Source organism: Sus scrofa, chromosome 6 (genome assembly GCF_054392235.1).
Source record: "Sus scrofa isolate SSC_HxYL_T2T_F1_AM1 chromosome 6, Sscrofa_HxYL_maternal_Yorkshire_Landrace_v2.0, whole genome shotgun sequence".
Taxonomy (NCBI): Eukaryota; Metazoa; Chordata; class Mammalia; order Artiodactyla; family Suidae; genus Sus; species Sus scrofa.
Window position 1 is genome coordinate 170840851 of NC_139388.1, and position 12435 is coordinate 170853285.

At 47.6% G+C, this 12435-nt stretch overlaps 1 protein-coding gene across 9 annotated transcripts in view; it reads left to right on the top strand.

Moving 5' to 3' along the window:
• The window catches only part of EIF2B3 (eukaryotic translation initiation factor 2B subunit gamma), a 135143-nt gene that overhangs the window by 103630 nt on the left and 19078 nt on the right, over positions 1-12435 (top strand). For 5 of the 9 annotated variants that reach the window (XR_014808496.1, XM_084965343.1, XM_084965345.1 and 2 more), the window contains 4 exons: positions 390-517; positions 1644-1834; positions 3915-3992; positions 4510-4658. Coding sequence is in view for 4 of the 9 variants with exons in the window: in XM_084965343.1 (XP_084821469.1) it covers positions 390-517; positions 1644-1834; positions 3915-3992; positions 4510-4658 (546 nt within the window). In the remaining 5 variants the exon portion in view is untranslated. Of the gene's footprint in view, positions 1-389; positions 518-1643; positions 1835-3914; positions 3993-4509; positions 5529-7139; positions 8387-12435 lie in introns of those variants that run through there. The other 4 variants (XR_014808497.1, XR_014808500.1, XR_014808498.1 and 1 more) reach the window with 4 other exon arrangements.

Genomic DNA, 12435 nt, shown 5'->3' on the forward strand with positions numbered 1-12435 from the left:
TGTGGTGTAGGTCGCAGACGCGGCTCGGATCCTGTGTTGCTGTGGCTCTGGCGTAGGCTGGTGGCTACAGCTCTGATTCGACCCCTAGCCTGGGAACCTCCATATGCCGCAGGAGTGGCCCAAGAAATGGCAAAAAGACGTTTCTGCAAAGATCAGGGTAAGGGATTCTCAAATCAGTGCACTACTCTCCCACCTCCAAGCTGTAGCTGATAGAGAACCTCGGTCCTCCGCTTCTCCAGAATCGCCAAATCCTTGCCATTTCTGATTTCTGTCCGCCCCAGAGTGGGCATGCCGGGAGGGAATTCGGCTTTTCCTTGGATGCACAGTTTTTGATTCTAACTGGATCCCGACAGTCAGATATCTCACACTTGTCCATTCTTTCTTCCTAGGTCAATCACTTCCATCCGGAGTGAACTGATCCCATACTTAGTGAGAAAACAGTTCTCCTCAGCTTCATCACAACAAGGACAAGAAGAGAAAGAGGAGGAGCTAAAGAAAAAGGAGCTGAAGACTTTAGGTCCGTGCTCGAGCGGGTGCGGTAGGGTAGGGAGGGGTAGCAACACCTCGGAAAGACCGCGGGGCAGCCCAGCCCAGCCCAGCCCAGATGCCTGTCCTAAGGCGTGAGAGTCTCGCCTCGCCAGCAGGCAGGACGGGCTCGCTGACGCCACTGCCTGAGCTCTGGACGAGCTTTGCCCAAGCAGATCCTGTCCGTGCCCTCAGGGACAGGCCGATCGGGCCACAGGTCCGCTCTCTGGCTAACAGCTCTGGTCTGGCTGTGTGCCTCATTTGACCTTTTCAACTTGAAACTCTGCCCACCACCTCTCAGCTCCCTTGTTGTCTAGGCTCTGGGACGCCTCCCTTCTGACTAAATTCAGCCTCTCCCAAGGCGAGAAAGATGAAGGGCTCTGCAGTGACGGCCCAGCCAAAGCCAACAGACTGTCTCCTTTCCAGTTTTCAGGGACGAGCTTGGGCTTGTTTGCTCTGATATCCTTACCCAGTCCTTGGCCCTTTCCTGGGCTCATAGTAGATATTCCAAAGAATATATTTATCAAAGGAAGACGTGGAGACGGGAGAGCATGGGCTTGGCATCTCAGCCCTGGGTTGGACATCTCACTCTGCCTTCTGTAGCTCTGTGACCTAAGGCCGCGCGCTCAGTCCTCGGAGCCCCACTTTTCTTTTCATAAAGTAGAAGATCTCAAATGGTTGTTACATGAGTGGAAAAACTGGGGCCCGGGGCCTGTGCTACTCCTCTCATAAGACCACGACCTGATATACTAGAAACTGGCGGCACAAAGTCCCCGGGACCGGTGGCTAAAGCCTGGACACTTGCTTGTGTCACTTCATGGGGTACAGGAGTCTCTCTTTTATTTTCCCTCGTTGTGCTTTCATATCAGTCAGACTTCCTCGTAAGACCTCTTTTTAAGCAGTTGTGTGTCATCCAGTATTACAGATGTACAGAAAAGCTACTTGCTCGTTTAGTTTGACTTAGTCTTCCAGGTTTTAGTGGGATTTCCGCCTGGTCCACACTGCATGGGTGTGCTCCAGAGGAAGAGGTGTGAGCCGTACCCTCTTTCCAAACGTGACGGGGTCTGTCTCCATCTCTCTCCTCTCTCTCGTGCATGCTCGGTTTGGGTGTCCTAAAGATATTTACAGCTTTATAAAAGAAGTCGGGCCGCTGACCTTTGCTCTCCACGATGCCTGCTGGAATGCCTGTCGAGGAGACAGCCGGGAAGACTTGTCCAGATCACAGGTGCGCTGCTATGTCCACATCATGAAGGAGGGGCTCTGCTCTCGAGTGGGCACCCTAGGACTCTACATGGAGGCAAACAGACAGGTGAGAGGATGGGTTTACAAGAGGGGCCGTGGGGGTTCCCGTCCCAGGAGGAGCCCCAGCCTTTTGTCTGATTCCTTCATGAGGTTGACACTGACTTGCTCAGATGCCCTCTCGTTCCTAATGTTGAGCAAGACCCGGCATGCCAGGGGAAACCACTGGGGTGCCCAAATACAGAAAAGGGGGACGTGCGGGGCCTGGTCCATAGAGGCAGAGCCTCTGTGGCTCCAGGGAAAAGCCACGATCTCTAGGAAGGCTTCACTTCAGGCCTCTGGGTTCAACAGCTTTCTCCTATTCTGCTGCGCATGGGGGTATCTCTACAGCACCTCATAAACAAGCAGATAATACTGTGTGATCACTGCTGCGATGAGGTCAACACGGCACCCAGAGGAGGCTTTTCAAGGAAGGTGAGGGAACGGAGTATAGAGTAGCCCGCTGGCAAAGCGTCAGGGAGAGAATGTCTGTAAGAGCGATGTGTCTGGAAAACGGCCTTGGAGAGTGAGGCGTCTCGCTAACGCCCCCTTTTAACTCTGAGGTTTGTGAGCTACGGAGAATGAGTGCTTCTGTTGAAGGAGAAGCAGTGCCCTAAAAGAGACAGGCCAGGTTTTAGTGAAGGCAGGGGTGAAGAGGGGGACAGGGCCGAGGCTGAGGGTGTGCAGGAGAGGAAGGGAAAACGCGGATTGGGGTCGAATCCCCGAGGAAAACCAGACTCAGGCATCTTCCGGACCCACACCACGTGGTAGATGTGGTCCCAGCCCCAGACGTCAAGCTGGCCTCCACCTGGATGGGTTGTAGATCCAAGGGAATCCGAGCCAGAGGGTTTATAGAAATCACAACCAGCCCGCGTTTCCCGGGGCAGACCTGGCTCATTAGCCCTAACTTAGAATCAAAGCTACCTGCGTAATTTGATTTTTAGTTTCTTTCTTCAGTTCTGTGATTAGAGTCTGGCTGGCTGGTCTGAAAGCAAGTCCATGGAGAGCCTGAGGTCAGAGAAGTGGCCTCTGCAGTGCCAGCTGGGGCTGTGCAGCAGACAGGCCCAAATGACCTTGGCTGAAGTGTAATAGAGGAGATCCCAGCGGTAAGGACTGAGGGATCAGCCTTCACGGTGCCAGGGCAGCCAGTATGGCAAGACCTCCCCCAGCTAGCGTGGCTGCCACACACACGCTCGGACCAGCACTCGCCCATGCTGGAGAATCACGGATAGACACACTGTCTGCGCCTCCCTAACAGGTCTGGAGCTAAAACTCTCCACACCCGTAACCTCTTCAGTTTCCTCGTACTGGAAAGAGGACCGTGTGAGTCCCCTCAACATTTTCTTCCGGCTGGCGAGGAGCGCGGATGCCTTCCCAGGGTCTGTCCGCACTGTGGAGCTGTCTGCCACGGCCACCATCCCCACCTTGGGCATGGCCACAGTGGCCTAGGAAGTGAGCCGGGGCCTAGGCTGAGCGTGGCCAGGCCGCAGGATGCTCCTTGCTCCCTTTGGGCCTCCTCTCTCCAGATGCCGGGGCATCTCAAAGGCTAGTCTCGGAGTTCCCGTCGTGGCGCAGTGGTTAACGAATCCGACTAGGAACCATGAGGTTGCGGGTTCGGTCCCTGCCCCTGCTCAGTGGGTTAATGATCCGGCGTTGCCGTGAGCTGTGGTGTAGGTTGCAGACGCAGCTCGGATCCTGCGTTGCTGTGGCTCTGGCGTAGGCCGGGGGCTACAGCTCCTGGACCCCTAGCCTGGGAACCTCCATATGCTGTGGGAGCGGCCCAAAGAAATAGCAAAAAGATAAAAAAAAAAAAAAAAAAAAAGAAAGAAAGGCTTCTCTCACAGCCTCCCAGCTGAAGGACACAGCACTGCTTTCAGGGAGGAGATGCTCAGCGAGGAGATGGAGGGTAACTGCAGAAGCTGTTGGTTGCATTAACAGTCCTTGTCCTGGCAGAGACACATCAGCCTCCCGCTCTGCCTCAGCCAGGCAAGAAGCTGTGGCCGCAAACTCCCCACATCTCAGACGAGACACTGGGTTCTACCTAAGTCCTACCTAAGGTGCTTTCAGGTCTTTTCCAGTCTTACTTTAGTGACCAAAACTCTTTCTTCAAGGTGTCCAAATTGCTACCTGTTATCTGTCCAGAAGAAACACTGGTGCATCCATCAGCCCAGATTGTCAGCAAACACCTGGTAAGTGCTAGCGTGGGCAGGGCAGATAGGGGACCGCCTCTGGGCACATTGAAGCTTGTCCTTGAGAAGCTGGATTGAGGCTCTAAAGCCCTGAGCCCCACTGGCCCCAGGGAAATCCTACCTTAGTTCTCTGGTTATAATATCTTACCTCCTAGCCCAGGCGCTCAAGAAGACTGCCTGGACCGATGCTGAGCCCAGCGCCGCAAACCCTGTAAGGGAGGTCCGTTGTCGTCCTGGGACTCCGACTCAGGAGCTTCCCATCTCCCTCCCTCTTCTTGCCCTGACGTGAGCACCCTCTTCGAGAGAGCACATGTATATACACAAGTGCATGAGTGTGGAAGTTTGATTTGTCTCAGAAATATTATGGGACCTTTCGGCCCTGAGGAAGGCTGGCGATGATCCCCCGCTGACGTGTCTCTAGGGGAAGCTCCCGTTAGACCCCAGCTCAGGGGATCCGGAAGGCTGGTTGGCAGTTGAATGAGACGAGCGAACAGAGTTTTCCATTTGCCTTTTGCAGATCGGAGCTGACAGCCTCATTGGGCCAGATACACAGGTTGGCGAGAAGTCCTCCGTTAAGCGCTCGGTCATTGGGTCATCCTGTGTCATAAGAGATAGAGTGACTGTCACCAACTCCCTTCTCATGAACTCAGTCACCGTGGAGGAGGGGTAGGTTTCCCCTTGAACCCACATGAGGCAAAGCCCCTGGTACCCCTGGGAGGCTCTGGGGGCCAGTCCAGCCTAGGAAAGGGATCAGCTTGGGGAGGGGACAAAGGGAGAAGGATGAGGGAAGGCATGGCGCCTGGGCCTTGGGTTTGGCTCCATAATAATATGGTCTGTGAAGGCATTTCCAGTGGTGTTCTCACACTCGCGGCAATCGTAGTCCTGGGAGAAGCTGCCTCCCCTTGCTTTGACATAAACTTGATGGGAGGGCCACAGTCGTGAGCCGCTGGCAGGGCTGGAAGACGCTGCACCAATGTGTAAAGGTTACTTTCCCTGTCTCAGCATCTCAGAACAGCCCTGAGGCAAGCAGAGGCCTGGGAGGAGTGGACATACAAAGCCACACTGTGTTTTTGAGGGAGAGCGAGCGTCTCTGTTACAAGTTATAGAGAATATTCCTTTATTTTAAGACACTTTATTTTTATTTTACTTTTTTTAATTTTTAAATTTATTTTTATTCTTAATTGATGTATGTTTGATTTACATTAAGACACTTTAGAATGCCCTAAAATCTTGGGTTTTGAACAGCCTGAACTTAGAGTAGAAGACTTTAATGATGCTTAATAAGATTCTTCCTCCATATGGACCTCAGGTCTTTCCTTGTTTAAAATGAAAGTGTTAGTGGTGAAAGGAAGGATATTACCAACAGTTTTCAGACTTTTTAGAAAGGAAACTTTTTCTTAAATAAATCTTATGCAGGGAGTTCCCATCGTGGCTCAGTGGTTAACGAATCCAGCTAGGAACCATGAGGTTGCGGGTTCGATCCCTGGCCTTGCTCAGTGGGTTAAGGATCCAGCATTGCCGTGAGCTGTGGTGTAGGTCTCAGACGAGGCTCGGATCCCGCGTTGCTGTGGCTCTGGTGTAGGCTGGCGGCTACAGCTCTGATTAGACCCCTAGCCCGGGAACCTCCATGTACCGCGGGAGTGGCCCAAGAAATGGCAAAAAAAGACCAAAATAAATAAATAAATCTTATGCAGGAAAAATATATATATATACACACGCACACATATGTATATATATATATATAATATATAGATAACTCAGTCACCTTGCTATACACCAGAAACTACATTGTAAATCAACTGTACTGCAATTGAAAAAAAGAAAAGACAAATCTTAGAGTTCCCTTGTGGCATAGCAGGTTAAGTATCCAGTGGTATTACTGCAGCAGCTCAGGTTGCTGCTGTGGCATGGGTTCAATCCCTGGCGCGGGAACTTCCACATGCTGCAGGTGTGGCCAAAAAAAGGGGGGAGGGGGAGATAAATCTTATGCGGTAATTCATTATTTAAAACTGATAAAAGTACAAGTGTTTGGAATACAACAGGAAAGGGGCACTACTTGTTCATCCTGTAGGGTATAAAAACTGATCTGTAAGGCAGATTTTAAAAGCCACTAGGCTAGATCAGCCTGAGATTGATTCCAGCTCTGACATCGATTGATTTCTCTGTCCAGGAAGCTGATAGGCAAGAAGGACAGGAAAAGACCAAGGCCAGGAAAAGCAGCACTGCCTCTCACAGCTGCCCTCGAGGGATTCATTTAAGGGAGGCATTTTGGGGAGAGATGCTACATCGGGATAAAAAGCTAAAGGTTAAGCCTTTGCTGTTTAGGAAGAGTAGACAGTAGACAAGAAGGAGGGAAGAGGTACCATAATTTAAAAAAAGAAGGAAGGTGTTCCCTCGTGGTACAATGGGTTAAAGATCTGGCATTGTCACTGCTGTGGCTCAGGTCACTGCTATGGCACAGGCTTGATCCCTGGCCTGAACTCCGCATGCCATGGGCACGATCAAAACGAACAAACAAAAAAACCAGAGAAGCTGGAGACCATGGGGATATTGGCCACCAAGAGCTGTCCTCCCCCTGAAAGCCCACGTCTTGACGACTCCCAGAAGCCAGGGAAACAGACCTAAAGCTTTCAGTCAGGGCTTTGGAAGAATCTTTTCTGGAGAATCTGCCAGCTCAAGAAGAAGAACCTGAATTTGTTTACAGGAGACCATCAATTTCTATTGGCCCAATCAAATCACCCTATGGTGAAAATTATGGATGACAAATTTCATTCATGTGCTTCTTTACTCTCTTTTTCCTTTTTTTTTTTTAGGACCACACCTGCTGCATATGGAAGTTCCTAGGGGTAGAATTGGAACTGCAATTGCCAGCCTACACCACAGCTACAGCGATGCCAGATCTGAGCCGCATCTGCGACCTACACCACAGCTCACGGCAATGCTGGATCCTTAACCCACTGAGCGAGGCCAGGGGTTGAACCCGCATCCTCATGGATACTAGTTGGGTTTGTTTCTGCTGAACCACAGTGGGAACTCCTATTCATGTACTTCTTTAGAATCCTCTCCTAGGAGCTCCCATTGTTGCTCAGTGGTGACGAACCTGACTAGGATCCATGAGGATGCAGCTCAATCCCTGACCTCGCTCAGTGGGTTAAGGACCCGGCATTGTCGTGAGCTGTGGTGTATGCCGCAGGTGCAGGTCAGATTCTGAATGGCTGTGGCTGTGGTGTAGGCCGGCAGCTATAGCTCCGATTCAGCCCCTACCCTGGGAACCTCCCTTTGCCGCATGTGCAGCCCTAAAAAGCAGAAACAAAACAAAAAACAAAAAAAAAAAAGAATCCTCTCCTAAATATGAAGAGGTGATCAAAGACTATCAGTGATCTAAAGAAAGCCTCTATGAATAAGTTTTAATTTTTTTTTAAAAAATAAAGCCTCTATCAAGAAAGAGACCAAATCAAACAAATAGAAAAAAGCAACTTAGAAAGAGACAGAGGAGCGAAAGAGAAATACCACATGATGTCACGCACACATGGAGTCTAAAATATGGCACAAATGGTCCTGTCTACAAAGTAGAAACAGATCCCAAGGACATGGAGGGGGATGAAGCGGGATGGATGGGGAGTTTGGGTTGGTAGATGCAAAATGTTACATTTAGAATGGATCAGCAGTGAGGTCCTGCTGTGCAGCACAGGGAACTATATCCCATCTCTTGGGATAAAACATGATGGAAGATAGTATGAGAAAAAGAATGTAAGGCGTTCCTGTTGTGGCGCAGCAGAAACAAATCCAACTGGGAACCATGAGGTTGCGGGTTCGATCCCTGGCCTCGCTCAGTGGGTTAAGGATCCGCCATTTCCGCAAGCTGTGGTGAGGTCGAAGACACAGCTCAGATCTAACATTACTGTGGCTCTGGCGTAGGCTGGCAGCTGTAGTTCCAATTAGACCCCTAGCCTGGAAATCTCCATATGTCGCAGGTGCGGCCCTAAAAAGACAAAAAATTAAAAAAATATTTAAAAAGAGAAAAAGAATGTATATATTTATGTGACTAGGTCCCTGTGCTATACAGCAGAAATTGACACAACACTGTAAATCAACTATACTCAACTAAAAAAAGGGAGAGAAGAGTTCCCTGATGGCTCAGTGGGTAAGGATCCAGCATTGTCACTGCTGTGGCACGGATTCATTCTCTATCCAGGGAACTTCCGCATGCTGCAGGCACAGCCAAAAAAAAGAGAGAAAGACGGAGACGCTACAGGTAGAGAAAAATACTTTCAAACAACCTGTCATTTTAAAGAACAAAAAACAAACTCTAGGAAATTTAAAATACGATAACAAGAAGGAACACCTCAATAAAAGAATATAAATTTGAAATTTCCCAGAAAGTAGACCAAAAAGACAAAGAGAATATAAAAGAGAAATGATAGAATATGAGAGAACTAGTCCAGGATGTCCAACATCCAAAGAGGAGTTCCATAAAAAGAGAGTAGAGAAATTACTTAGGAAACTGGTGTTCCCTTTGTGATGCAGCAGAAACGAATCCGACTAGTAACATGAGGTTGCAAGTTCGATCCCTGGCCTCTCTCAGTGGGTTAAAGATCAGGTGTTGCCGGGAGCTGTGGTGTAGGTCACAGACTTGGCTCAGATCCCACATTGCTGTGGCTGTGGCCAGCAGCTACAGCTCCGATTAGACCCCTGGCCTGGGAACCTTCATATGCTGGGGGTGCGGCCCTAAAAAGCAAAAAAAAAAAAAAAGAAAGAAAGAAAGAAATTAAAAAGGAACTGGAGTTCCCTTTGTGGCACAGCAAAACGAATCCAACTAGTAACATGACATTGCAAGTTCAATCCCTGGCCGTTTCACTCAGTGCGTTAAGGATCCTGTGTGGCTGTGGGCTGGCAGCTCTAGCTCTGATTTGACTCCTAGCCTAGGAACCTCCATATGCTGCGAGTATGGCCCTAAAAAGCAAAAAAAAAAAAAAGAAAAAGAAAAAAGAAAGAAAGAAATAATATAAGGAAATGTTCCAGAATTGAAAGATAGGAATTTACAGAATGAAAGGACCTGCTAAGGGCCCAGCACAATGGTAAAAATAAACCCACATCAAAAACAAAAACAAAAAAACCCACATCATTGTGAAATTTCAGAATGTCAGAGACAAAGCATGCTATAAGCTTACAAAGAGAAGTGAATAGGCCATGCACAACTAATCAGGAACCAGAATGGGCTTATCAGGAGCAGCAATGAAAATTAGAAGATATTAGAACAATACCTTCAAAATTCTGAAGGAGAATTAGTATCAACTTAGAATTCTATACTCAAACTAAGTATTAATCAAGTATGTCAGTAGAATAAAGACATTTTCAGGCATGAAAAGGTGTGTTCCATGAAAATGAAAAGTAAACGAAAAGGAAATAGATAGCAAGTAAGAGATCCAAGTCAGAAAAGGCAAAAAGGGAATCCATGGCACAATAGCAAAGGCAGATCCAAGGATGACAGCCATGCATGAAGCATAAAGGGAGCAGATGGTCCAGAATGGAATCCAGGAAACATTAATCAGAAAGATGAAACTGATAAAATGCCAGATACATATAAACATCTTGAAAGATGTAGGCAACCAGCTAAAAGTTGGGTTTGAATTATTAATAACATAGAACACTATCTAACAAAAACAAAACAATTATTAACTGTTGGTTTCGGTTTTGTTTTTGATTTTTTTAAGTTGTGGAATTTCCTTTGTGGCTCAGCGGTTAATGAACCTGACTAGGATCCATTAGGACATGGGTTCAATCCCTGGCCTCGCTCAGTGGATTAAGGATCTGGAGTTGCCGAGAGCTGTGGTGTAGGCCAGCAGCTGTAACTCCGATTTGACCCCTAGCCTGGGAACTTCCATATGCCGTGGGTGTGGCCCTAAGAAGCAAAAAAATAAAAGTTGTGTAAGAAAGGAAAAGGCATCGCAGTTTGCTGTTTCTCAACTATGAATTAGAATTTACAGGAGTTCCCTTTGTGGCTCAGGAGTTATCAAAACCGACCAGGATCCATGAGGATGCAGGTTTAATCCCTGGCCTCGTTCAGTGGGTTGAGGATCCAGCATTCCATGAGCTGTGGTGTAAGTTGCAGACGAGGCTCAGATCTTGTGTGGCTGTGGCTGTGATGTAGGCTGGCAGCTGTAGCTCCAATTCGACCCCTAACCTGGGAACCTTCACATGCCACACTTTTAACCCTAAAAAAGGCGAGAGAGGGAGAGGGAGAGGAAGAGAGAGGGAGAGGGAGGGAGGAGAAAGAAAGAAAGAGAGATCGGGAGCTTGGACTTATCAGACACAACTTAGAATAGATTTACAAGGAGATCCTGCTGAGTAGCATTGAGAACTATGTCTAGATACTCATGTTGCAACAGAACAAAGGGTGGGGGGAAGAAAAGTAATGTATACATGTAAGGATAACTTGATCCCCTTGCTGTACAATGGGAAAAGAAAATTTTAAAAAAATCTGGGAGTTCCCGTCGTGGCACAGTGGTTAATGAATCCGACTAGGAACCATGGGGTTTCGGGTTCGATCTCTGGCCTTGCTCTTTGGGTTAAGGATCCTGCATTGCTGCGGCACTGGCATAGGCTGGTGGCTACAGCTCCGATTAGACTCCTAGCCTGGGAACTTCCATGTGCCGTGAGAGCGGAACTAGAAAAGGCAAAAAAAAAAAAAAAATCTGATCTACAAAAAAAAAAAAGAGAGAGGAGAAAGAGAGCGAGAGAGGAGAAAGAGAGAGAGAGAGAGAGAGAGAAAGAAAGAAAGAAAGAAAGAAAGGGAGAGAGAGAGAGAGAGAAAGAAAGGTGACTTATGTAGTCATAATAAACATTGATCATTGACCCAAATTATGCTATAACTATACTGGAAGAATGAAGGGCAGAAAGGGAAAAAGGGAGCGGCGAGCTAACACCTCATCTTCCATAGTGAGGAAGATGCCTAAAACTGAAAAACCGGAGAGTAGTAATATTTGTTATTATCTGTAGACAGGGAAGTAAATACTGAAATACTCAGCAAAAATAAGTCAAAGGCTTGCCTCTGGGAAGAAGGAAGTGAGTAGAGGGGACAGGAGACTACTATTTTTTTTTTTTTTTTTTTTTATATAATGACATTTTTTTCAGTATAGCTGGTTTACAGTGTTCTGTCAATTTCTACTGTACAGCATGGTGACCCGGTCACACATACATGTATAGATTCTTTCCTCACATTATCATGCTCCGTCCTAAGTGACTAGAATAGTTCCAGTGCTGTAAGAGCAGGATCTCATTGCCTATCCATTCCAAAGGCAATAGCCTGCACCTATTAACCCCAAGCTCCCCATCTATCCCACTCCGTCCCCCTCAGCAACCACAAGTCTGCTCTCCAAGTCCATGATTTCCTTTTCTGGGGAAAGGTTCATTTGTGCTGTATATTAGATTCCAGTTATAAATGACGTCATGTGGTATTTCTTTCTCTTTCTGACTTATTTCACTCAGTATAAGAGTCTCTAGTTCCATCCATGTTGCTGAAAATGGCATTGTTTTTATTCTTTTTATGGCTGAGTAGTATCCCCTGTGTATATATACCACATCTTCCCTTTTTTTTTGGTCTTTTTTTTTTTTCTTTTTAGGGCCGCACCCACAACATATGGAGGTTCCCAGGCTAGGCGTCTAATCAGAGCTGTCGCTGCTGGCCTACACCACAGCCACAGTAACGCCAGATCCAAGCCACGTCTGCAACCTACACCACATCTCACGGCAACGCAAGATCCTTAACCTACTGAGTGAGGCCAGAAATCGAACCTGCAACCTCGTGGTTCCTAGTTGGATTCGTTTCTTCTAGGCCACGACGGGAGCTCCGATACCACATCTTCCTAATCCAGTCATCTGTCACGGGCATTTGGGTTGTTTCCATGTCTTGGCTGTTGTGAATAGGGTTAGGGTTAGGGTTAGTGCCGCAGTGAACACGCGGGTGCATGTGTCTTTTTCAAGGAAAGTTTTGTCCGGATAGATGCCCAAGAGTGGGATTGCTGTGTCATGTGGTAGTTCCATGTATAGATTTCTAAGGTGCCTCCATACTGTTCTCCAGAGTGGTTGTACCAGTTTACATTCCCACCAACAGTGCAGGAGGGTTCCCTTTTCTCCACAGCCCCTCCAGCATTTGTTATTTGTGGACTTTTTAATGGTGGCCATTCTGACTGGTATGAGGTGGTATCTCGTGGTAGTTTTGATTTGCATTTCTCTAATAATCAGGGATGTTGAGCATTTTTTCATGTGCTTGTTGGCCGTCTATATATCTTCCTTGGAGAAATGTCTATTCAGGTCTTTTGCCCCTTTTTCCATTGGGTTGTTGGCATGTTTGCTCTTGAGGTGTATAAGTTGCTTGTATATCCTAGCGATTAAGCCCTTGTCAGTTGCATCATTTGAAACTATTTTCTCCCATTCTGTAAGT